Below are 27,326 nucleotides of genomic sequence, written 5' to 3'. Positions count from 1 at the left end.
GACTACAACAAAGATTGTGTACAGATTTGTTTTTTGCACAAACAGACATACAGTATACATGTATGTGTACATGTCTATGTATGTATGTATATATATATATATATATATATATATATATATATATATATATATAGATATATATATATATAGATATATATGTATTTGTATATATATATATATATATATATATATATAGATATATATATATATATATATTTGGCTAAGTGTCAATGAAAGTGCCTCAAATCTCATCTTGATGCGAGACTCCTGAACTGGTGAGTGCAAATGGAGCCTGCTCATGTGCAAGCATGCACCCTCACTTAGAACACACTTGTTTTTGATGCAGCACTCAGTACGTGGTCCTGTTTCTTCCTAATGTTCTCTCTTTTTTTAAAATATTTTTTGCTGCCTTGGCCTCATTCCACAGGCCAGCACAGCCCCAGTGGGCGGCAGACAGGGCCAGACCCGACCGCATTAGGCCTTGCTCGCCGAAAAGGCTTTGTTTCAAAATGTGTCAGTATAGTGGTTATTTTTTACATTTATTGTAGTCGGGGTGGTTTAAGGGCTATGTGCGTGGGTGGTGGGGTGGAGTTGGATGTGGACTTTTTCCTCTTGCATCAGCTGATCTTTCTGTTTGACTCTGTCTTTTTCTTTGTTTCTCTGGGTAATTTTAACTCTAGTTATTAATAGTTAAGTTAAGAACCTCCATTGTGTGTGGGTTGTAAATGGGTGAGGTCAGAGGAAATCATAAGCATGTGCTCTCTAAATGTCTGTGCTGTGTAGATAATGTCTCAACTCTGAAGAAGCAGTTGGGTTGAGGGGGGAGGGAGGGGGGTGTGGGGGGAACTGGACCGGACCGCTGTCTTAAACTCCTGAGGGTGGAAGCAGAACAAACCTGTGAGCACAAAGATGTAAAAGCAGTTACACTCCGCTCTTTCAAAAGCTCCTGTGTCTGTGTGGTGACTCAGGCAGAATCCTAATATATGTTTTCGACCCCCCCACCCCCCTTCTTTTCCTTCATTTTTATCTACCGTTCTTTGTGATCCCACATTAACACATCAGAGCCGAGAGGTTTCATAAACTCCTCCATCTCAACCCACCCTGGGGACCTCGGCTCCTTTTGAAAATGATAATACAAAAAGGGTCTAATCACATAGAGGTTAATGGGAATTAATGAGCGTAAACTCGGGTTTTTGGATTGGCAGCCGGCGATGAAAACAACATCATTGGTTTTAAAGCTGCTCCAACAATATGCTAATTTACAGCGTAATCTCTGGAGGCAGCATCAGGCTCACTGTGCTCATGCAGAGGTAAAATAAAACTAATACCTGTGGCGCATAGAAAAAGCAACTGGATTTAGCTGGAACTGTTTTGCCACTGTAAAATGCCAAAGAGTGAGCGAGTGCTTGTTAGCTGTTTACAGGTCAAAGGTGACAGCAGCTGTCATAGTTTGAAGCAGCGTTTCTCAAAGTCTCAGAGCCCAAAAACAGCGCTAATTAAAATATATAGAGGCCCACATATCTTTGAATGCACTTGTTTTCATTGGAATAATATCTTTCCTTTGTCTGGTGCTTTTTAAAGTGTTGTCGCATCATAAAAGAAAAACTTTATTCATGAAAGTCTTCATCGGATGTGTTTACTCTCCGGCTTTGGTTCGCATGTGGCCTCCTTGTTTCCAAAGGGATCGGAGAACATCTGATGCATCTACCATAAGCAGCAGCCGATGCCTCTGGATTTCTACTGTCGAGAAATCAAACGACTACTTAGGTAACAGGGGTGAGACGGCTGAGTTAGTGAGTGTAACAGTCGAAAAGGAATTGTTGAACGATCTTCTTTTTATCTGGATAAAGAAAGGTTGGAGGAGAGGGAGCGGGAGAGTCTGTATTTTGTTCCATTTTATTTGATATTTTCCCATCTATTTTTCTCCCACAGGTTAGATTTGATTTCATGCTCTCCCCTCTGCCTGCGCACGGCTCGCCATGGAGCGTAACCCAGCCGTGTCATTTGTCCATGCCGTTCAAGTGTTTAAGTTTGAGCCGACAAATCCTCCTTTTTTTAAAAAGTGAATACTGAACCGACTGACCTCATCACTGCTCCAGGGAAACAATCAGAACGAAAAAATACCCAGAATATTCATAGCTCCGCTGCCGTGCACCATTAATAGCGTTGACATAACATTAATATGGGAAATATTAAAGCGGCCTTTCGATCACACACCCTCGACCGTATACGTCTCGGCCTCTTGTTTCAAACTCAGTTTATCCGACTGCTCAGTGGCCGACTGCTGCTGCACCGCAGGCGAACTACATATCAAAGTACATCTGACCAGCGTCTGTGTGAGGGGCTTCATGGGAAGCCTGTCAACTCTGCTACTGCTGTGTGTCTATCTGTGGACTGTCAGTGAGCATTGCAGGTGCTGGCGTGTCCATGGCTCTGATCCCCATGGGAGTGTAAATAAGCTGCCTAGCTCTGCCTCCTTACATAACCACTTTGCCTGACAGAGGAGGGAGAGATTCCGCCATGGATACAGAGACGGGAGGAGCAAGGGTAGACCGTCGATGGGAGGGGAGGGGGAAAGAAGGGAAGATGTTTGAGAATTGTGGGTGGGGTGAGAAGACAATAGGTAAGATGGAGGTTATAGGAAGGTGTGGATGTGTACGTCAGGTGCAATTGATTTTTCTGACGTTGCAGATGAAAACGTTTTGTTCTAATTCGTGTTTCACTCGCTGCCTCATCGCTCTCCGGTTTTCTTTACCCTGGTTTCCCGTTGTCCGCTCCCCGTTTGTCGGTACAGTGAAGCCCCTGGGCGGGCGGATGATGCTGGGAAATGTCAGACATTTAATTGAATTTGTGGCACTGCAGGATGCCCCTTAAAGTCATCATTGGCAGCGCACAGCCACGAGCACACGTACAAACGCCTCTCTTAAGGGCCACACTTGCTGCTTTCGTGTGTGTGTGTGTGTGTGCATTGCGATTCAATCTCGTCTCACTCGGCTGCTCTGCCGAGCAGAAGTCTGTATCACATTCAACTTTAAAAGATCACCACTATCAATTTTATTTGTCTGTCTCCATGTTGTTCTGTCGTGCGTGAAATAAAGTACAAAAGAGTCACACTGGGATGCAAATGGTCGCCCGCGGGCCCAATTCAGCTCTGCTACAAAAATATTTGGCCCCCGATGGAAGCTGAAGTTCTCCCTTTCCCAGAGTGTCTTTACGGGCACATTAATCTGTAGATAACGTTTAAATAGAACATGAGAAAACCTGGTTATTCATCTGCCTCCTTACAGGCATGAACAGTATTTAGGCGTCTCAAATTAAAATATGTGCGCAAATGTTAAATGAGATACTCCTGCATTTATCTACTGTATACAACAATAAAAGTAAGTCTAATAAAACTTGCAGCACATCATCAAATGAGGATGATGCGGTTCATGGTTTGTTACTCGGTTGATTAATGGATCGACATCAGATTAATTAAACCTGAAAAAAGGTAGTTGCACATGTACAAATGTATTTGTGCTCTGGGTGGATAATACCTGCTGAGTTCCCACTCCCACCCGTTGGGTGCTCCCAATCCACCAGCAACAATCACTCATGCAGCAAACTCCCAAAGAAAACCAATCCCTCACTTGCCAGTCAATCAGCAGCCCAGGAAGTAAGTCAGATCAGGTGATATGTTGAAAGGAAAAAAAGGGGGAATATTCCTATAAGAGGGCTTATCACTTTCAGTATGACACAAAGCGCTTTAAAGCACATCAAACGTTTGCTCAGTTTTTGTTATCCGTCTCTCTCGCTCTCTCTCTCTCTCTCTCTCAAAAAAAAAAAAAAAGCTTAAGCAATTATGGTGATACGGGGTCATGACTTTATTTCAGTTTCGCTGATGATCACATTAGAGAAATGACTTTGGCTAAGTTATCATCCCCGAAATGATCCGAAATCCTCCCGCAGTGTTTTAATGCTGGCAAAGTCCGGCTGTAATATGCTTTCACAGAAGAGTGAACGATCACAACAGACTTTCGTTCTCATGGCCAGGCCTCGCCTCTTTCATGAACTTTTACAGCATAGGTCAGTATTTATATATGATAATAATTTAGTAAATAGAGGGGATATATTCACGATAACCCTAACAACTTGTTATGTATCGTTCTCATTGGTCTGCATGAAACACGAGGTGTATTGTGTCCACCCTCAGGCCCTTTGTATTCTCTAACTTTCTCCACTGTCTTTGCTTTAGTGTCTTTCTCTTGAGGGGGGGGGGGGTATCTTTGTGTTTGTTTTCTTGCTCCGTCTGTGATTTGTTCACTTCATAAACTGCAGACTCATGAATTTCCTCTCCACCAGAGCCCGTTTTCTCTGCTTCGATGCCCCTAATCTACCGAGCTGCATTCCGTGTTGGATGTTTGTTTTTTTTGGGATGTTTTTTCTACAAATTGTGTCACTTTCACCATATTTTACAGTTATCGGAGTAAAAAAAAGAAGAAAAAAAAGGTACTACATCAGCTGATTGATTGAAGCTCTACTGTCAGTCTCGGAATCTGTGTGTGTGTGTGTGTGTGTGTGTGTGTGTCTCCACGAGTGAGTGAGTGAGAAAGATCAAACGGAGCACAGCTTAGTTAATGAAAGATGTCTAAAACCTGTCGGCCGTTTGACAATCGAGCGTCAAAGCCAGCCGCTCGAGCGTCTCCCTGGCTTAATGGTGATGAGATCATTTGGTCGGCCGGTCAATTTTTCATACCGCACGTTGGTTCAGAAATAGATCTTCATACCTGCTGGCCAGATCACACTGACATGCGATGCGGATATTCATGCAATTTCCTCTGCAACCGTTGTTCTTTCATCCATCAATGTCTTCTTGTCAACTTTCTGTCTCTTTTTTTCACACTTTATTCATAACAAGGTTTCTGAAATGAATGGACATTCACGGTGGTGTTTATTTTTTAACTGGTATCAAATTTGCACGCAGCCTGACAAACGCACTACTCCGCTTATAAACAAACATAATATGTTAATCACGTTGTCATACTTCCTATCACTCATACATCATGACCTGTATTTAGCGCAGTGCGGGTGTTGGCACAGGTTGACCACCGTATTTAATTTGCCACAATGTATCAGTGACAAACAACTGGTTCAGCTGGTTAAACCGGATGTCGACTCCAGTCGAGAACACCCACTAAAGTAGTTTTCTAACTTAAGTTTGGTTTTCGGGACTGCCGACATTGATAAGAGCCGGAGCATTGCATTATTAGAAAGCTGGTGACATTTACTGAATGAGACATGGGGTGATTGATGCACCACCAAGTTGGGAAGGAGTGTGGCCTGCAAATCACCTTTTTATTACAGCAACACACACACACACACACACACACACACACACACACACACACACACACACACACGTAGATGCAGATAGATGGCGTGCAATATAGGACACCCTATCTTTTTGATGCGGCTGTAAATTCCCATCGGTTAGCCCAGACACAGAATGCAGCGCAGACACGGCTTCCGTTCGTTCCCACATCCCCTCCCTCTCCCAGGGTCAGGCGTGGTATCTGCAGATTAACGTTCCTGCAACACCTCCTACCTGCGAGGTCGGCTGAAGCGCAGAGAGCAAAGGTCACGAGTTGTTGCGCGGGCGGTGTCATTAAGTGCTTATTGCTGTGAACTGCGAGTACATAAGGTCACACACGTTTACTTTTTTCTTTTTTAAACAGGGGAGACGAATCAATCTGCTCTCGTTAACGGAACTGTAACGCTGCATCTACGTACAGACGTGATGCCACACACCAGATGAAGCCAGATTGTGTCCTGAAGCTGTGCTACCGCTCCCCTCTCGGTGCTTACCCAGAAGGAGCAGGGAAAGACGGACAGAAAAGATCAGCGAACGAGGATAGCTGATCAGAAATGAGTGAATTAGAAAAGAAGTGGTCGGACTATATTAATTATAGAGCCAGCAGCAGAGCGTAATCCTTAATTAGTCCTTTTTAAAAACTCCATAGGCTCGTCAGGTTTAGTTTTTTTCATTGAATATAAAATTCGTATTATATAAAGCGTCAATGCTATAATTTCATCTTTTCAAGACAAACCTGGGTTCCTGGAGGCGTTGAAAGACTTTTAAACCGACTTAATGATGAGCATTTCCTTTTTTAACCCCGTAATCTACACTATAATTTTACCAGGAAGCAACGTGTGTGTTTTTAAATGGACTTCCTGCCAACTGTACAAAAATAAAGTCAAAACATCTCGGATAGAGGTAGATATTGATAGTCTGTATATGAATCAGATATGGTTTTGGAAAGTTACATCTTTTTATAGCATCAAATAACTTATAATAACCCAACTTTAGAAAAACAAACGTGAACGTCTTAAGAGGGACGTCTTCTTCAGGGAGAAATGTAATCCACGTGATCGCCAGTCGGTTGAAAGGTTAAATATTTAAAGATTGTCTTGGATTGTAGAGTAGAGGCCACAACGATGAGCAACACTTTTATTAGATCAACAGCACAGACGATGAAGTATAAGCTCAGCAACACTGAGACCTTGAGAAACCGAGTAATTACTAGACTGTAATGAGATAATAATTCCCCCCCCTCCCCCCCCAAAAAACAGGGTTTGAGTCAACATCTTGATATAATGAGCAAATGAACTGAATTTGGAGTGACCTTGATCAACCCCCCGCCTCCATAATTCCCCACCAAGTGTCTCATAATGTAGTTAATAAACCAGTCCAACTCTAAAATACCGGAGTACAATCTGGGTGAGGAAAAACTGTGGAGGCGTGTTTTGCACAAATGGGACTCACCCTGCTTCTCTAGTGCCACCGCTTTCTCTTCCTGTCCATGTTCCTCCTCTTCTTTTTGTCTCCCATCCACCTCCCTCCTTCTCTCTCTCACCCGCTTCCTGTTATTTTAGTGAGGGGTGGCTAAAGTGCAGGATTCATCAGAACGGCCCATGTGCAGCTGACTTCTATTCAGAGCTATAATGGCTGACGCTGTGTGCAGCTGAGCCCCATTCAAAGCCAGAATGGCTCCTCCACGTACAGTTGATTTCTTCCAAGACGCCCAGTTCCGCCACTTGAGCCGTCTGCGGTTCAAAGCTGTTTCTCCCCTCTCAATCATGCTCCACACACCCCCCTCCCCCGTCTGCCTCCCTTCACCTCCTCTCCTGACACATTTCTAAAGTTAATCTTTCCTACTTTTGATGTGTGCGGAAGATCGATTGTGCCCCTTAAACCCTTTTTTAAGGCGTGCCCATGCCGCTGTGAATAAGCCTCTCATCTGTTCCAGAGTAGCTCTTTGCTCAACACGCACACACGCGCTGTAGGAGGTGGGATGTATTTTAGTCGACCAAAACACAGAATCTTTCAAAGTTGTTAACACGCAATTATGCAGCCCTGTAAATTCCTCAAAAATAAAGAAAAGATTAATTTCCAAACAATTCAATTCTAATTTATTGCACAATCTAGAATCTTTTAGTCGGTTTCAACTGTTCTTCTTTCGTTTCTCACACGTGTCTGTTGAAAAAAGATCTCTCTCTCTCTCTCTCTCTCTCTCTCTCTCTCTCTCTCTCTCTCTCTCTCTCTCTACAGGTCACTCGATGAAGCAGATACATAGCTACAGATTGTGTTTTTGTCTCCGAACGCTGCTAAATTGCCGGTGACCGGTGAAGTTTATTTATTAAAGGAAATTGGAGGCATTAATGGTACAATTTTCAAACAAATAACATCATCCAACATTACTTTAAACTATAAATAAAAAATAAATAAAACCCACAAAATAATACTAATAGTAGAAAATAAAAACACTCAATTCTGCGCCTGAATGCATCCGGTCTCGACACAGATGGAGGACGGAAGCTGCCGCTGCTAATGTGCTTCCAAAATACCAAATGATGTCTCTCCAGGAAGGAGAAATAGGAACAATTATGGACCCAAAAAACTATTGTTTTAATAATAGTTGATAATCCTAAATACTTCTTTGTTTAATATTTCGAGGGAAACATTCAAGTTTTTGTTATATATGATTTTGTGGTTTGCAATTTCAAATCCAAAAGTATTTTTGTTTCAGTGATAAAAGAATAAGAAAACAGCAAAGTTGAAATAACGAGTTAAACGGTTGTCTTTGTTTCATGTCTCAGTTTTAGCAAACGTTTCTTACCTTTGTCTTTTTTTTCAGCTATTAATTCAAGACTCTATCTCCCCCGCCGCCACCCCATTTTATTTGTCCCTGCTCCTCCGGGGCCTCTTGTTCGTCGTTGTATAGAGTGCAGCCTCGAGCGGGGCCTGACATTTGCAAAGGGGGTCGGGGGGTGCAGAGGTGAAGTGACTAGACAGTGGCGTGGAGGAAGATAACGCGGCAGCGGAGAACTCGACTGCATTACTAATGAGAGCTCTTTGACCCAATGTACCCACTCCAACTAAAGTTTGGGCTGGAACGGATCCCTGCTGGAGTTTGCGTTTAATTTCAAATGGACTTTTCATTTGGCTCCCGAGTGCTGACTTCATGAAAATTGACAAATTCGTTGTTTGCGAGCTGGTGTTAACTTTCAGTTGGACTGGTATATTTCCCCGTGGAGCCCGGCTCTTCACAGTCTACGAGGATCGACAGAAAGCCGGAGGAAAGCTGCCACGTTTGTCACTCTTTCTTCTCTTTGTACATCCGCTCACTGGATGTCAACATTCAGTGTGACGCTCTTTAATTAGTAACGAGGGCTGTAATCGATTTCGTGGCTGTGTTTGTTTGTGAATTACTTAAAGAGTAGATTAGAAGACTATCAGCTTCACAATGAAAATGTGACATACATGTCATGTTGTAAATGCTTTACAGCTTAAAGATGCCTGGATACTTTTTACATGGTTGCCGCCGATGGCAACTTAAGGTCAAGAATTTGTTGCCAGAGTCACAAAGTGTCTGCAGGGCTCGACAGTGGGGGTTGCCAGGTTGCAGACAGATGGATTTGGCGAGTTAATGTTGAATTTACCATCTCACTCTGTGCGCGTGTCCTGGTTAAGTGCACTCAGGATGCGTCTGTGAAATAAACGCCCATCAGGGATGGTGACCTAGGGACACCGTGGAATCTTGTGTGTTCGTATTCGCTGGAGTGGGCTGCTTGCATGCACACAGCGTAGACCCATTGCACCACCCCCTTGGTCTCGGTAACGGTTTGCTCAGCAACACTTCCCATATTTTATTTTGGTCCGAGTTTGATCTGTGTGTGTACAAGTGTTTGTGCGTGCGTGTGTCTGTTGCAGGCTTGGGCACAGGACCGTCTTACCTCACCCTTCTGACGCTAAGCAGCTTTAGGCTGATCACCATCTGTTCAACTGTTCAACCAGTCACTGCACAAAGACTGCCACACACACACACACACGGTGTTGCGCTGCCTGCTGCAGCCAGGGCTGATGTTTTGTATGGCTGTGAAACGGGTGTGTTCACATTACCACTGAGGTTGTGCCGAGTGTGATTTTCTGTGGGATAGGTATTTCACAGAAGGCTGCAGGTAGTGTGTGTGTGTGTGTGTGTTTTTGGTGGAGGGTGGCTGTGTCTCCGCTTGTTAAAAGCTGCTCCGCTGGTGAACTCAGCTAATGGGTGAGTTTCGCAGTTCGCCCATAAGACAGGGGAGTATGATAGAGATGAGCCATCTTTTATTTTCGATCTCTCCACTTCACAGAGAAACCAGTGGCCATGACTTTTGACCCCGAGTGTTATCTGCGTCATCTTTGTTTTAACACCTAATTATATTCAACAACCAGCAACCCATCCCTGTTCTTAGAAAGAAATATAGATGAATAAATAATGAAAATAATAATACTTGGATCAAATACATAAATGGAGATGACAGAATAATTGTACAACTTTTAAAAAACGGTGATACACACGTCAACCTTAAGCATTGTCTGCACCCCAAAAGATCGCCGTCAAAGATGTATGCATTGTTGCACAATATATAGTTTTTTTTATTATTGTCATCGCAATGTCAACTAACGTGTTTTATTAAACGATACGCACTATGCTGTTCACTCTCTGGTCAATCGGTCAAATGAGTTAAAGCATTTATTGCGCAATACATACGGCCGACTTTAAAGTGAGGAGTTGTGTTATAAGAGCTGCTCGGCTCTTTTTGGGGAGAGAGAAACACACACGCACACGCACACATACACATCATGCGTATGTGTGCAACAGTCCACAGTTATCTTCCTCCGGTCGTACTTTCATCTGGGCTAGAAACATTGTAACCGTGGTAACAGACATCAAAACCTTTTGCCTTGTGTGCTTTTTAGGCACTCAATCAAAATGTGGCCTTGAATATCCGGTCAAATTCAAAACGTGTAGATTCATGACATTCCCCGATTTTAGTTATTTCATTAAAATTATTTTATAGCTTCTTTCATTGAAGACAACATTTTAGCACTTTTTCTAATGAAAAGGCAGTCATTTTTCTCACCTGGTTTCATCGTCCTCGCTGATATTGTTTTTCCACCTCGGCAAAAAACGTGTTGCGTTTTGGAGGTCTGTGTATTAAGTTGAATCTTTGCTGCACCTGATGGAAAATCGGCGTATTTCATGCTGCTACGGCTCGACCTCTTCGGAGTCGTAAATAACGTGCAGTGTCAAAGTACTGTTACAATGTCGGTATAAGATCTGTTTTTGCTGTGTGTTAAACACACACACACACACACACACACACACACACACACACACACTTTGTGATTATGGCATGGCCTAATAATCCAGATCATTAAACCTCATCAGCGTCCACACACAATACCTTCCTGACAGCTAAGCAGGGAGCTAAAATGTGCTTTCCTCCACATTAATCCATCACATTGCAGCTTGTGCCCGCTGACCTGTCAAGGAAGTTTCCCTTGCCTTTCACCCAGTGCATGCTGGGATAGATTTCAGGCATAAGCATGGTATAAAAAATAGATTGAGTGGATTATGTGTTTGCTGCAGCCAGCAGGTTTTGCCTGAGTGTTTATTTTTTTTCTTTTCTTACACAAGATCAGTTGCTTCATTTATCTGTATCCCGCTCCGGCTCCCCCCTCTTGCCTGCTGCTCAACCTAAAACTTCCCAACACACAACGCGCATTATTTAACGGTATGCACGGGTCAGTTCGAGCCCCAGTGAGTGCAGATTTACTCTGACGGTCTGATGCCGCTGTATTGCACCGTGACCCTGACCTGCCGGCTTGTTCATTCTAACCCGCAGCCTTTTGAGTGGTGGACCTCTGTTTATCCCGTGGACTGAATGAGACGATGCACTCTCTCCACGGGAGGGATGATTCAATTTGTGAACCCGCCGACCTCAGCATTAAGAACCAAAGTGTGCTCCTCTCCGCCGATATGATTGTACACACAGCGGTGTACGGAGGCACACTCTGTGTTCTTTAGCCTCTCGGGTTAACATTGAACATAACTTTGCTGCGTGTGTAGCGAGACGAGGAGTTGTAGCACTGGTAGGGGAAGGGGGAAGGCTAGTACTTTGACTTTCACTTTTTGCAATGATTCAAAAGGATCATATTGGCTTTTTTTGTTCAATATCCCGGCGATGCGATCGTATCATTGCTGCTCTTCACATTTCTGTTGTCCAACTCAAACAATATTCAAAACTCACAAGATTTGTCATTAAAGTTTTTCTTCAATGGGGAGTTTGGGCTCCTAGATTTCACAACGGGGGTCTTCCCACCCCACTTCACTGCTTTGAACATGGATTGGAGTGTTTGTTTTGTGTAACTTTCGTACCACTGTAGGCGCTTGTGTGAGAGCAAACAGCAGAGAGATGACAGGCGACGGGATAATGCATAATATCGGAGTTCACGGCTGCCACATTCTCACCCATTGTAGTCCTGATTTGCGTAGGCCGGGCTGGAGTCTTCTCTCTCACTTACAGCTGCTATAATCATCACATCTTTTTATTAATAATGGATCAAATAACCACGTCCCGGCAGCTCTAGCTCACTGTTATGGTTTCATAGCTGTTTCAGTTCACTCCCACCATTCCATCCTCTGCTTTCAGATGACTCTTAACAGCCATCAGATGATTAGAAATGTTGCTCCGGATTTGCTGGATGTGCAATTTAACAGTTTGCTAATAATTCCACCATGTTGACTGTATAAGGTGGTTTCAAAAAAAATTATACAGCTTCTTTCTGCCAATAAATCGGTTATCGCAGGCTTACCGTACGGGTTGGCAGGAACACGTCTGACAAACCATGTTAAATATTTAATTATTTTCTCTCTCCACCTGTGTTGTGAAGGGGTCCCTTCAGCGTGGTGAGAAGATGCATCAACAGAGAGACGGGGCAGCAGTTTGCTGTCAAGATCGTGGACGTGGCCCAGTTCACCTCCAGTCCTGGACTCAGCACGGAGGGTAAGAAATCGCAAACCTCTCACTGTAGCGCACCGTTCTGTGCGTTACTCACTCATAAATATAACTAAAGATACTTGCTTTCTCCGCCCTCTGTTGCACACTACAAGTGAATGCACAGGAGAGGTCATGCTTGTCCTTGTTTGTGAGCGTAAGTCCACACTGGCCTACTTCTCATCCACTCGGCTGCTCACAGACACACTCGGGAGTTTCCCAGTTCAATCAAAGTCTTCTTCTGTTGTCTTTGGGCTGTTTTCATTGAAGCAGTTAATTACGAAGCACGCCGAGGGCACCTTGAGATGACTGGTTTAAGAAAGAAGTGGACCATCCCACCAATGCTCATAGATTAAACCGCAATATTTTCAAGATATTTAAATTAAAAATCAACTTCTATGATGCTGAAACAACAGAAGGCGTTCATAGGATGTAACATATGTTATGCAGAGGACATACCACATTTTAACGTATTCTTACACTTATTTTAATATTAATTATTCAGACCACACTCAGCATTTTGCATGCGTTAATTATTCAAAGACTATTTAGGCAATTAAAAGTCTAACTTAATGGGAAAAAAATGACTTCACTACACTTTCTATTTTTGTTTAATTAAAAAACAGGTGTTAATCCAGAGCAAGGTGGCCGAGCATAGTCTAGACGAGTGAGGCCTTATCCGATATCTGCCACTGGCTGAAGGCTTTTTAGAGAGCAATGAATAGACGATCCGTAGCAGTTTAACCTAACCTGAACCTATTCACTGTGCTGTGTGGAGGGATTTGTTTATCTTGTTAAAATAGAACAATAGATATGAGCTCTGGGGTACAGATATTGCATCACCAGCACACAAAGGAAGAGAGAGAGGTAGAAAACCTCCTAATCTTTACAAGCCTTTCTAACTTTCCTCAAACTTGCGGTTATTATATTTTATTTTGCTACAATTGTCTAATGTGAGATGAGGACAAAAATAAATGTCCTTTTTATTGGGCTACAAAAGATTGAATAATCACATTAAATTATAGCGAGAGCCCATAAAAGCAAATCTGAACATATGAAGACCTACTATTAAATTAACAAATATCCTTTGCCAACATACAGGCCTAAAATAAAATACCCGGCTCTGTAGAGACGGTCTGTCTATCGATCTCCTCCGCTGTGTCTCAGGCTGCTGAGCTAAACTAAATGCATGCTGTGGAACTGACCCTTTTTAAATGTAATCTGTAAACAAATGTCCGTTCCATGGTTTGTTATTCTAATTATCAGTATTTCTATCTAAATGTCAGTACTTGCAGATGAGTATGTAGTCATTATTTTTGTCCAGTGGTTAATAATAATAATACATTTGCAAAAGAACGTATGCAAACCGTAGCAAAGGGAGAATATCAACTACTAAATATCTGGTTTCAGGACATTCCTCATACGTTGGAGACATTCATTCAGTGCAGCCTCACAGAGCCAGAAGGTATTTAGATAATAGACCTCAACACTGAACCGGTTACACACGAGTGGAAAAAGTATCACGTCGATCGAGTGATGCACACCTGCTACGAGTTCAAGGTAATTAATGTTCCTCAGAGGAGCTTTAGCTGCCACATTACACAGTAGCCTTCTTTACCTTCTCTAATTCTAAGAGAGCATAATCCAGCATGACAGGGCGTCTCCTTGGTTTACTTAAGCTTCCACAAGGCTGACATAAAGTGCTTAGCCATTCACACCATGATCCCCCACAAAGCACCAGTCCTCAGTGAGACTTTTTCTTCAGAAAATTGTAGGTTTTGTGTATTTAGTATTTTATGTGGCGAGTTGGAACAATCGCTTGTCATGAGTTGGTTTGTCTGGGACGTCTTCACTTTCCACCCAGACTGGGGCAAAACGGACGTTAACTGAAACGGATTAATTGTGAATTGGTGTCTTCCAACTTTAATCGTGGTTAGAAATCAAATAGTGTCTCGTTCAGATATATAAATATCAAAAGAAGAAATTTGGGGAAAGTCACACACATAATCTACAAAATAATATGTGAAATACTTCACAGTGAATCTCGGATGTTAGAGGAAATTTGAATTATTGTAAACTCCACCTCCAATCACCAAAATGCCGGTTAGTTCCACACATGATGGGAGGGAGAGGGAGAGGGAGAGATCGGGTTTGTCGTCTTTCCTCGTATAAAAAGTAGTGCTGAAAAGATGGGTTGAATTAAAGTTTTTCATTGTAACCGTGCACCTCCGTAACATTTTTCTTTGTTGCCTGCGTGTGTGTGTGTGTGTGTGTGGACACGCATGTTATACATGGTCAGCACACTCCACAGTCATTTATATCCAATCACAGCCCCTCCTTTGCAGCACTCAGGAATCCATCAAACTACGCCATCCCTCCTGACGCCAGGCGGCTGTTCTCATAGTTGATTGGTTTTTATGTCGTCCCCCCTCCTTGTTGTTGCCTTTTAGAAAGCAGAGCAGTTTCACTTGAGTGGGCAGCTGTAACACCGCACCGCAGTCATCAAGCAGGCACACACACACACACACACACACACACACACACACACACACACACACACACACACACACACACACACACACACACACACACACACACACACACACACACACACACACACACACACACACACACACACACAGACAGACGCAGACACACACACACACACGGACGCAGACACCCAGCACTGAGCTCAGACCAGGGGAAGTTGGTCAAATGGTTCGTATCTTGGCAGTGGATTGGCCAACAGAGGCCTGACGCAAAGACACACACACACACACACACTCTCTCTCTCACTCTCACTCTCACTCTCACACACTCATACTCACACACTCATACTCACACAGCACCAGCATGTTTCTTTTCAGCCTGTCCGGAGGTCTGTCTGATGAATAGGTCAGCCCTCTTAGGGAATGAGAGAATAAAAGCCAGCCAGAGAATGAGCAAAATTCATCCTGTGTCATCACCTCATCTCTTCCCTCCACCTCTGTCATTCTCCCACCTCCCCGATTCCTTGACGCTCTCCTTTTTCTTCTGTGTTCTACTTCCTCTCAAATCCCCCTCCATCCATCCTGCTCCCTGTACAGCCCTGTGTGTTTTTTACACACTGCTAAAAACACACACACACGCACGCACGCACGCACGCACGCACGCACGCAGAGCCCTGTGTGGTGCTGCTGTGACAGCAAGGCCTCCTTCCTCTGCAGGCTTTGACTCCCAGCAGGAGGAACATGGATCACTGTAGAGATCACATCTGTTTATAACCTCCTTTCTCTATCTCTTTATCGCCCTCTCTTATCTCTTTTTATTTCTCTCTTTTGCAATCTCTCTCTTTTTTCTTTTTCATCACTAACTCTCGGACTCTAAATCCCCAATTCTTTTTTCTTTTCCTAAAACGTCCAGTTGCTCTGCATGAACGTACTCACAGCTGTGGAGAGCGCCGCCTATAAAGCATGATGGAATAAATAAACATGTATGCATGGTGTACAGGAATCCTCTGTCGCCATGGATACTGTTCCTCCGCTTGCAACGCTGTTGATTTCTTTCATATTGATGTTTCCATACAAATGTATAACACGAAACAACCAACTAGAATTAACTCTGCACTAATTTATTTATTTTGTTATGATTTATGAAAGTGCATTAGATGTGAACTAAATTGATCTTTTCTTTCTTTTATTAATACTTAAATAAATATGTTCTGTTATTTTTAGCTAAAAAATTTTGAGGCAGCATTTAGGTGAATATAGGTGAAGTATTTGATTGAACTTCGAATGGACAGATAAGCAATATTAAGAAAAACAGTCATTGTCCTGTTTGGTCTATCAGTTTTCTTCCAGTAAGTCTGTCCATAATGTACCATAATTCTTAATTAATGTCCAATTTAATTGATTGCTATTGGTTTGGACGTCAGGGAGAAGCTTTAAGATGTTCATATTGTCTCCAGTCTTGATTAGTAGCGTAGCATAGCAACAGATATCACTTTATGGTGTAATCTTTAAGTTGTTGTACGGCGTCTTGTTGTGTACACAATTATGTGCAGCCCATCCTGCAGTGTTAGCCATCTCTTCCCCCTCCCATTTTTGTTGGTTATTAATTCCCTGTTTCTTCCTTTATATACACACACACACACACACACACACACTTAAAATCAATGAAAGTAGCTTCCCCGCTGCATTTTATTTCCCTCGCTCATTAAAGTCGGTCTGCTTCCCATTTGATAAAAGTATCTTTGGTAATCTGCAGCAACTCTCGCGGTGACAGGCGCTCACTGGATGACATTAAATGTGGCACGCTGCTGTGCCCTTAAGGTAGCCACTTATCCGGCTTTAGCAGCATTAGCATCACGTTAGCGCTAGCCCACGCCGTGTGCTTGTCCTCGGAGGATTAGCTTAATGTTAGCACTGAGGTGAGGCTCGCAGCAGCACAAGTGGCTCATGGTTTTGGACTGGGAGCTTAATTAAATGTCACCGCATACATAGAAGAACAATAGAGTCAATGCGTGTGCGTGTGCGTGTGCGTGTGTGTGTGTGTGTGTGTGTGTGTGTGTGTGTGTGTGTGTGTGTGTGTGTGTGTGTGTGTGTTACCCTGGCACATCTACTCAGTCCCATCTTTTTACCCGATTCAGTGTTTCTGTCCATAAATCACCTCCAGCAGCAGCCGAGGGAGTACCTCACCGGGAAGCTTCCATATTTACTATGTACACAGAGTATGTATATTTTGGCACAGCGTGGCTATTTGAGGAGGTAATAATAAAAGTTAATGCACTTAAGTGCGCTTGGATGCTGCCTTTTCGGCGAACGAGATGAGATCAAGCTCTGCCGGAAAGGTTCTGCATGTGATGTTTATTTCTCTGGTTGACTTCCACCTTTAAAAGAGTCCCGGAAACAACAGCTGCCAGGAGGGGAAGGAGTAAGGAACTGCTTTGGGGAAAGTATGAATGGATGGATCAAAGGATTGAGAGATTGAATGGAAAGGATGAAAGTGAGATGGATGTGATAGGCTATGTTTAGATGTGCATAGTGGAGGCAAATCCCCTTTGTTTATCAAATCCAATCTGTAGGATTGACTGTCTGGACTGTGAAAACCGGTCAGATTTGTGCTCCACATTCTCCATCTGTTGCAGTGCGAGTGAGGTGGGCTTGCACATTAGTTAGTGGTGCCTTTCTTAAATGGAAACATCCTCTTGCGCTTCACACCACAACCATTTTCCTGTGAGGTCTTGAAAAGCCTTGGAAAATGGGTTTAGTTTCCTCAAAAGAGGCCTTGGAAAGTATTACATGTGATTTATTTGAAAGACCTTGAATACTTTCTCTTGCCTGTCTTGGACAGTCATTTCTTTATGTATTATTGCGAGACTTTGGAAAACGTTATAAACTAAAAGCAGGACTGTTGTGACAGTCTGTAGGAGGCTGTTGAATCCTTTTCTGGCCTGCAGCAAACCCCGTCACCACTGCAGCGAGGAAGCTCTTCATCTCATACATAATGGGCAAGCCTCGATTTTAGCAAAAGCATGAAAGGACTTACATTAATGAATCATCGTTCTTCGTCACTCTTTCATACTTGGGTGGTTAAAATGGCGGTGCAGGTGTTAAATAGCATTCTGCGTGGTAATAGAATATAACTCTGTTCACTGTGGAGAAACCTGTGCACGTCTAACTGCCACTTCAGTGTCATTTCCAGTGAGACATTTCCAGAGATGCCATGTGAATCTCACATCAGACCTATGAACGTGATGGATTTTAGAAATAGATTGCCGTTGATTATTTGGTCTTTTCAGAATATAAATAAATCACATCTTTCAGGCTGCCAGTCAGAAAATAGTCGTTAGCTGGAGAGCAGCACATGACTGAGATGGGGTTGGATTTAAGCTCTTTATTTAAGGAGAGGCGGCTGGTGGAAATGATGACTGATGATGAAGGAGGAGGAAGCGGAAAGGAAGAGTGGGGAACAAATGGTGTCTGTATGTGTGATGCAGTGTACATATAATAAATACAAACATTTTCAATTGGCACCTAAGAGACCTTTTTTTTCTTTCCTCCGTGCACGTCTGCCTTGTCTATGCTCTGTCTTTCTTATCAAATGATTTCTAGTTATCCGTGTCTCTGTTTTAATCATTCAAAAAGCAAGTTTCATATTCGTCTCCTGAGAAGAAGAGCTTAGCTTTGCTTTTGTTACCAGCTGTGTCAGTCATCTCTCTCCTCTAGAGTCTAAACAGCCAGACCGCATTGATCTTTTCAGCGTCGGTAACCCCCTCCATTAAAACGCCTCCATTAACCCTCCTCTTCTTTCGGAGCCAATTAAAGTCGACGGGTATTGCCGGGCAACGAGGGTCTCGAATAATGAATACAAACAAACCTCACTTGACCCTAAAGGAGAGCAGAGACGTTTTGTTAATTTGCACGAGAGACAGTCCTGCAGATGAGTCGTTGTCGTCATCGCGGTGTTTCAGGAGTGTGTCCTGCTCCTCCTCCTCCTCTGCTGCACCATGCATTGTCCACTTTCCCCTCTGTCAACAGTGAGAGCCGAGCAACAGGAAGCCCCGAGGCAGGCGGGAGCGCCTGAAAAGCACAAGCCTTACAATCTGACAAGGTTGGCCCACCTGTGCCAAAGAGATCCGAGACCTACGTAGCAGCTCTTTGGTTGTGTGTCTTCTTTGTTGATTGGCCCGGGGCGTTCTGGGCACACGCACACTTCTTGGTGCTCGTAGGCGTCATTTCTTTGTTAAACTTTGTTAGCTCAACATATGATACAATGCGTACTAGGTGGCTCAGTGGTAGAGCGGGTCGTCCTTCAATCAGAGGATCGGTGAAGCCATACCTTTTTTTAATTTATTATTTTATTCTATCTTAAACTATTGCACTGGGTTTATTTTCAGGCACCAATCACTAAGCCAAACTCCTTGTATTTTCAAATGCACATGCAGAGAAATAATGTAAGAAAAGCATAGGAATAAAGAGATTGCGTTTCCTGTTCAGCAAAAATAATAATAAAAGTATGGTCTTAAATAAATAATTATCCTACACACATTACACACATGTTTTGTCCTCGGTTGTAGAATCAAAGAGACTAATAATATGTTCGGTATATAATTACAGAGCATATGGATGCATGCTGGTCTTGGTGCCACATATGCTCATCTCTCCCCCTCTCTCTCTCCCGCTTGTCTTTTTCTCCCTCCGTGTTTTCAGATCTGAAGAGGGAGGCCAGCATCTGCCACATGCTGAAGCACCCCCACATCGTGGAGCTGCTGGAGACGTACAGCTCAGACGGGATGCTCTACATGGTTTTCGAGTAGTAAGTGATTGAACATACAAGTCACATCAAAATACGCACGCACGCACGCACGCACAGAACCAGAGATTGCTCCAGTGGGAGATGGCGAGTGGATGTCACAATGGGTGGCACCAACAGGAGAGTGTGGAGGTAGGGAAGGAGGATAGAGAGGAAGGAGACAGAGAAAAGGATGACGGCGCTGTCGCGGCAATAGCAGGACAGAGAGAGAAACCCTGCGGTGGTTTTATATAATCAGCACTGATGTGAGAAAGCTTGTTAGCTGAGGATGAGGGTTGGGTAAGAAAAACAGAAGGGGGGGGGTGCAGTACCATACAGTATATATGAAGTGAAAGAGATGAGATTAAGATTTCACACTTGCTGCTACCTCCAGCCTTTCTCAGAGCTGCACCTCTCCCAAGCTCCTCACAGGCCCGCGCTGTATCTTCATCTCTCCTCCTCTTCCAGAACTAATTCCTTTTATCATTTAATTCTGTTATCACTGAACAGGCAAGTGCTCGGTTTTTCGCACACGGCTCCATCATGCGGCTCGGTGCAAGCGAGAAAACTCTTAAGGAAATGCAAGTGAGCGCCTTTCTTTTTTTTTTTAAAGGGGGTATTTTCACGGTGTTGGGAGCTCATTCGTGCACGAGCCTGAGTTTCATGCGTGCTATAGTGACACATGGGAGTGCAGGTAGTTTTGAGGCGTTCGCTGAGTGGCGCAGCCCTTTTGAGAGAATAGATAACGGATTAAACATGGGAGATAAACGCAGAGAGCTTCATATGTCTCCCTATCTTCCAGGCCTCCCCCTCCCCCCCTGGCTAATCAAGCAGCCTAAAATGTGAGTGTGTACGTGAGTGTTGGGAGTGGAGGGAATATGGATGTGCCGCGGCCAAGTGCTACAAAACCAGCGCTGTTTAATTGGTGCAGAGGCTTAGGGAAAGTAAAAGAGTCCGCTGCAGTAATTGGGGAAGAAAGGCGAACAGAGCAATTATGAGAGACAGAATCGACTCAGTCATAATGAGTGTGTGTGTGCGCACCTGAGGATGGTCATTCAGTCCTCTGTGTGTGTGTGTGTGTGTGTGTGTGTGTGTGTGTGTGTGTGTGTGTGTGTGTCTTCTGTAAGTAAAGAGACGGCTAAAAGTGAATCCCGAGCATTGAGACGTGACGTGACGTGCCGTCCCTCCCGGCCACAACCGGGTTCTAACTCGGCCAAGAAGCTGTCGCCCTTTAAGCTGCATTTACTGTAAATGACTCCGGAGGGATTTTATGAAAGCAAAAGCATTAAAAAGCATTACACCTCAGCTTCTCCTCCTGAAGGCTCGATGTTGTGGAGCTGCATGAAGCGCGTGTGAAGATTCTCACCTCTCTGAAGGTCTTCATGTCCTTTTGAAAAAGAACATGATTGTCCAACAATGTAAAACTTGAAGGTGCTTTGACAAACGCACACTTAAATAGTTTATTAAAAGATAATGGATTTGATTCTTTCAGGAAGAAGAGTTTGCAGAGACGTTGCTGTTTGTTTTTATGTCCATGAATTCAAATTAAAACAAATCTAAAACATGAGCTGACTCCAAAATATCTAATTTAGTATCTGATAACATAATAGATTTTTGGTTTAGGGGGCACCGTCTCGCCATTTTTGTTTTTAATAATACAATAATAGTTTATTTCAAATTCACCTGTACCAAAATAAGCTCCCTCTAGTGGAGTATCGATGGGACATCTTTAAAAACACCCGGAGTTCATTATAGGCCCTCTCTACCTTTTCCTCTCCCGACCGGCGTCGGCCATTTCATGCACAACCAATCACAGAGGCGTCTTAATAAGTGTGACCTTTCCTTTGTACCCAGATTCCTAACTTTCCCTTTACGGCCCACTGATTCTCTCTCTCTCTCTCTCTCTCTCTCTCTCTCTCTCTCTCTGTTAGTATGGATGGAGCCGACCTGTGTTTTGAGATTGTGAAGAGGGCAGATGCTGGTTTTGTCTTCAGCGAAGCAGTGGCCAGGTGAGGAGTTACGCATTTGCTGTTCATCCTTTTGAGATGCCATCATTTGTATTCGTGATGTAACAATACGCTGTTGTGTTTTTTTTTTCTTTAGTCACTACATGAGACAGATCCTCGAGGCGCTACGCTATTGTCACGACAACAATGTCATCCACCGAGATGTCAAGGTATACACTTCATTTTCTAACTTCACTGCAGGTTGTTGCTGCTGGAGAGGACTTGTGGTAGAAGCAGTTGGGTCAATGTTGACAAATGAGGAATGATGGCGCGTTACAGAGACACGATTATTTACAGCAACAGTCAGAGTTGCAGATGTAAATCTGCTGATGTTTTGCGATAGTTCACCAATTTGTACCTCATGCACTTCAATTCTTCAAGGATTTATTCCTCTTTTTGGATTTTCCATTCACCGTGGAAACATGCGAGAAGTTGAGTGTAATCTTTATCTACTGTAAATCAGTTTGGTGCAATGCTGTGTTTGAAGTGAAATAATAAATAAATATAATTTACATACTTTTAAAAAACACTTTTGGGTTTACAGCCATAAGCTGAATTGTATTTTAATTGCAGTCTACTGGAGGTTTGCGCACTATTATTTATTTTGGGATAATGGATAATATAATCTTTCAAAGTAAAATCTCAAAAACTCAGGAGGACTCTCTTGATACCAATTAAAACTTTAAAAAACTGCCTTCTGTGTGCGGTGCACATGTTAAAGTTGCAGCGGCCAATACTTTCTCTGCTTGTAGGCGGGAACCTCGATGTCTCTGCAGGTGTGATCTGCTGCTGCTGCTTTATTCTCCTCTAGATGGCGCCTGTTGTCACATGTAGAACTGATCTGACGGTCTACTGCCTCCCAAACCTCAATAATAATACCTGTGAGTTTAGGAGTACTAGTCAAGTTATTGTATCCCCAAAAAATAGAAAAAGAATTCCTTCGTCCTTCTGTTCTCCGCGTATTGACCAGAAACGATTACATTCGTAGTTGGATTTGAGACTGATTTTGCCATATTTTTAGTCAGCTCACTCCATCTTTATAATTTAACGGAATGATCAGCGACAAGTCAGCAGACAAGCGCCTTTAAAGTGACCCTGGTATTAGTGAATATAAAACACTCTTAATTCAGGTGTCATTCATCTGATGGCGGGAAGCAGTGAACTGACAGCTAGCCTATATTTTACGCTGCTGGAAATCCCGTGTGAGATTTCTTCATATTTCTGCTGTGGAATTGATATGTGGCTTCTCCCCACACGCCTGCAAAGGTTAATGCATGTCAGTATTCTTGTGTGTGTGTGTGTGTGTGTGTGTGTGTGTGTGTGTGTGTGTGTGTGTGTGTGTGTGTGTGTGTGTGTGTGAACACTATTCTCACAGGACACGGGCTCAGAATAAAAAAATCCCACTTCCTTCTGGTACATTTCTTTTTTTCTTCCTGCTCCCCAGAGATGTCTGAAGCATTTCTAGCCACACATCCACTCCACATATCGCTCACGTCTCAGCCGGTAGTGAAGTATTTTTGCTCTGTTACTCTCTTTCTTGATTGTTTTTTCTTTATCCTTCCAGCTTCTCAGTTGTGAGGATTTGCTGCATTTCTTAGTCTTTTGTGTTAAACTGTTTTGTTTGTTTTAAGAGTGTTTAAATAATGCATGTTATTGTTTTGTTCTTTTTACTTAAAGTTACTATGTGGAACTTTAATTTCGTGTTGATCTTGGCGGCACCCTGTGGACAAAAGCAGTAGTGTTTCCGAGCACCAGAGTCCCTTAACGGAAAACTCATTTTACTGCGACCCTCGGTCCTGGTTCTGATTCTCTCTCTCCGGCCCAGTTACACGAGCTGAAGGAGGTTCTGCAGCATTTTTCTCTGGCACCGATGACGAGCATTGAGAATAACAATATAGAAAAAGACAATCTTTTAGATGAACTTGTTTACCAGTTAAACGTTTCTCAGTCACTTTAAGTTTTAAACATTATTGGAAGTTGCCTCCAGCGCTCGATCTCTAAACCTGCTAATTTTTGCTTTGTTTGTCTGAAACATTTTGAATAATACTTTTAAGCTCTCCAGAAGAGTGAACTTGAAATCTGCTTCCAGGCTGGATGGCATTAGCTAGCTAGTTTTCGGGTAATGTTCAGTAAACTCTAGAAACAACTGCAGCGTTGACATTGGTTCACTTCTGTTATCACCGTTTAGCTGTGTGTGAGAGCTCCTATCTGGTTCATCAGATGTCCTGTCTGAGATGTATGCCCTTTACAAAGGGCACACCGAGGAGGTTGGTGGGGGGGGGGCGACGACAACACGAAGCGGGACATGCACACATGTGTCGGCCCCCGTGGTTCGGATTCGCTCCACAATTTCGCGGGTTCTTCCTTTCCCCCCGTGACACCCTTCCACTGTGTTTGAAATTTGACCCCAGCTTTTTTCCCTACAAACAAATTTCCTACAAACGAACTGAACGGGACCCCATGACCTCCGCGGTAACGGCGCTGTCCTTGATGAATATGGATCAGCCTGGAGTCAGTCACTGAATTAATTTAAATCCCGGTCACGTTTTCTGACGTCTCGGTGTTTATCTTCCTCCCCACTTCGCCGCAGACCTCCAGCGTGTGACGGCGGCGCCGCTCTCGTTTGTGTGCCTTTTGCCTTTGGCCCTCTCAGCGCCGCAGACTTTTTTTGCTCATGCAAATGATAACGGAATTATCCGCCTCAGTTTTTCAATGCTCAAGTTTGAGAGCCGGCGCCGGTGAACCGCTCCTCTCCCGCTCACACATCCAGGCGTTTGTGCTGAAGCACGCGGCGGGGTTTTTTGAAGCCGAGTGTTTGATCTGCGGAGCACGGATCCCGATGTTGTGTTGAGGAATCCGTAAACACGGCAGAACTTTTGATGTAAACATAAATGAATAGAGAGCCACGCCGGCGCAGAGCCAAACCGTAACGTACAACAATAGTGTTTATTCTTTTCTTTTGTTACACTGAGGTGAAAGGATCTCCTGTCACAAGAAGCAGCAGGCTTTTCCTTCTGTGAATTTTCTAGTTTGTCTTCCTGGAATATATCGGCGTGCGAGAGAGAGAGAGAGAGAGAGAGAGACTTTCTGTTTCCCACTGTGGCCTCCTGCTCATCTCCCCTGACATTAACTGCAGCCCCTGTCCAGTGCCATATGATTGAAGCCGTCACTAATACTTAATTAAGTCGGCGTGCTTTATTATTCCGGTCGGTTCACAGCAATTCGTCAAATGAGTTGGACCAGTAATCTCTCACACTTTGATGAGCCAACATTTCCTCACGTAATGGCCGGCCTTGTGGAATAAATGCGCTCTTAAAGCTTTGTTTCTGCTCGCTTTTCTGTAATTATATGTAAACTCATATCAAGTCAAGTGTTCCAAAATATTTTTACGATGACATAATCCTTTGATCATAAATATGCTCTGAATTTCATGATTTCAACCGATAATTCATGGTCAGCACGTGTTAATGCATCAGATGTTGTTCACTGTACTTTGTGACCAGCTAAATATCCACTCTAGTCTTTTTCTACTGAAGCCGGAGTTTGAGCCACAGATCAGGAAAAAGGGCAACGGAACGATTTGTCTGTGCAGGTCTTTCAGTCCCTCTGCACAACAGATGCCGTATTCTACATCTGAATAGGTACAAGTGAAATAGATGGAGAAAAGACTCATTTCCCCTCTGAATACTTGAATGTCAGCTGTTTTCACAATGTAAAATGGCCCTCTGGTCAACTCGGACCTCTCTGTGAGACACACAGAGGACTGTTAGCTGCCTTGTTAGTGCTGTTTGTGTGATGATGTGTGGCTGCATGGAAGAGCTAATAGCTTATTTAATGGCATTCAATGGGCCTTAAAGTGTCAACCGGGAAATGATGACATTGAGGTTTCACAGTCGCACAAACACACACACACGCTGGAAAATATGCTTGCCGCACGCTCATGTCGAAATATCTGCATTTATACACATACTGCTGGTTTGAAATGTGTCTCAGATGTCGAGGTTTGATGGCAAAATTACCCCTTTGTGTACCACCGCGCTCATCGCATTCAGGGCAGATTTTGTTGTTGTAATGAATGTAATTGTAGCTGTTCCCAGAGAGAGTTGTTGTCTCACTGTCGAAGAGACACAGACGGACGCAGCTTGTCGTCTCCAACCTCATATTGTGCTTTTGTCGCTGGAGATTTCCAAAGCCACGTATCTCTTTTTAACACGTGTCCTATGTGATTTCTGTCCCGTGGTATTAATAATTATATATGCAGTGCATGCACGCAGTTGGACAAAACATAGGTAGCCCCGCCCTAAATCATACTCTACTTTGTTGTCTATTTTACTCCAATGGGATTAAAATAAACAACAGTTACTAAATGAACATCATGCTGTATTGAAGAAGACTTGAAACTAGAGATTGAGACCATAAACTCATGTTTACAATGTTTACTGAGGGAATAAATCTAGAGAAAAGTAAAAAAAATTGTAGCTTGTGAAGGGCAGTAAACAGTTTCACATAAGCAATTAAATGTTTTATAACATTTTTTAATAATAATGGCGTTCACTTTTTCAAATCCTGTTTTTGTTTAGTTTTACAGTCGGAGTGACTAGCTGTCATGACTGCAGATACTGGTGCTGCAGTTGTAAAACAAATATATATATATATATATATATATATATATATATATATATATTATAAATTATTATTATTATTATTATTGTTCTAATACTAATGTGTTTTGAGAGAAATTATAAAAATGTTCAGGTTACTATTTCCAGATCTATCTCAGGAAGGTTAAACCATCAATAATACAATAAATAATATTTCTGATTTATTTATTGAACTACCATCAATATTAAAGGCACACTGACCAATGTTTTACAATGTGCCGATTGCTACGTTGATGTAAACGCTTCAATATTCACAAAAAGGTGTCTGTACTCTTTTTTTGTTTCTGTGTCCACCTCCTTCTGATACAAAGATGAGACTTTTTCTCGGATAGTACCCCTCCAGCTACATGACATTACAAGCGGCAAAGCTTACACTGTGGCTCGTAGCTCAGCACATCACTCATTATTATTCTCTCCTCTTCCTGCAGATCCTCCTCTCCATGTGAATTCTCCTGGCTCCATTTCTTTTATGCGTGCTGTGTGTTTTTCCTCTGGCCTGTGTGTGTGTGTGTGTGTGTTTGGGGGGGGGGGGGGTGGGTGGGGGGTGGGGGTGGGGGGGGGGGTTCTGCTTCTTTCTGCTTCTTTCTGCAGTCTGCAAAGCCCAGGCCCCTCGGGCGACACGCTTCTGCAAAGGGCCACACTTCACAGAACAGTGTCTTGAAAAACTCTCCCGATACAGTCTCGAACACCTTCTTCACAAACACCAGTGCACATTCTGTAATCCCCCCTCAATGATTTAAACACATGGATATCAAGCCGGTTGTTGCACATGACGACAAACATTTCCTGCATTTGAAAATGTGAAAGAAGAAGTTTACAAGGCCAGATAAGGCATTGTAATTCATATATTTATACATTAATCCTGTGGACCACTGGGACGCCCTCACATTATTTGTTTTAAACCTCAGGCGTCATTTAAAAGAAACATTTTCTGGCTGTAAAACACTACCTTGAGTCAAATCCACGGTTGCATCCTGCAAGTGTCCGCTCCTCTGATTGTCACTTCCTATGACCGAACACATCTCTC

The 27,326-nt window shown here is 43.2% G+C and overlaps 1 protein-coding gene across 4 annotated transcripts in view; it reads left to right on the top strand.

Annotated features, from left to right (window-relative positions):
* The window catches only part of caska (calcium/calmodulin-dependent serine protein kinase a), a 93,432-nt gene that overhangs the window by 26,214 nt on the left and 39,892 nt on the right, over positions 1–27,326 (top strand). For all 4 annotated transcript variants that reach the window (XM_034561357.1, XM_034561356.1, XM_034561355.1 and 1 more), the window contains exons 2-5: positions 12,257–12,369; positions 19,551–19,656; positions 21,564–21,641; positions 21,736–21,808. In XM_034561357.1, coding sequence (XP_034417248.1) covers positions 12,257–12,369; positions 19,551–19,656; positions 21,564–21,641; positions 21,736–21,808 — 370 coding nt within the window. The remainder of the gene's footprint in view (positions 1–12,256; positions 12,370–19,550; positions 19,657–21,563; positions 21,642–21,735; positions 21,809–27,326) is intronic.

This window comes from Cyclopterus lumpus, chromosome 21, assembly GCF_009769545.1.
Source record: "Cyclopterus lumpus isolate fCycLum1 chromosome 21, fCycLum1.pri, whole genome shotgun sequence".
Classification (NCBI taxonomy): domain Eukaryota; kingdom Metazoa; phylum Chordata; class Actinopteri; order Perciformes; family Cyclopteridae; genus Cyclopterus; species Cyclopterus lumpus.
The sequence above is the reverse complement of the archived record's forward strand: the minus strand, read 5'-3'. Positions and strand labels throughout refer to the sequence as shown.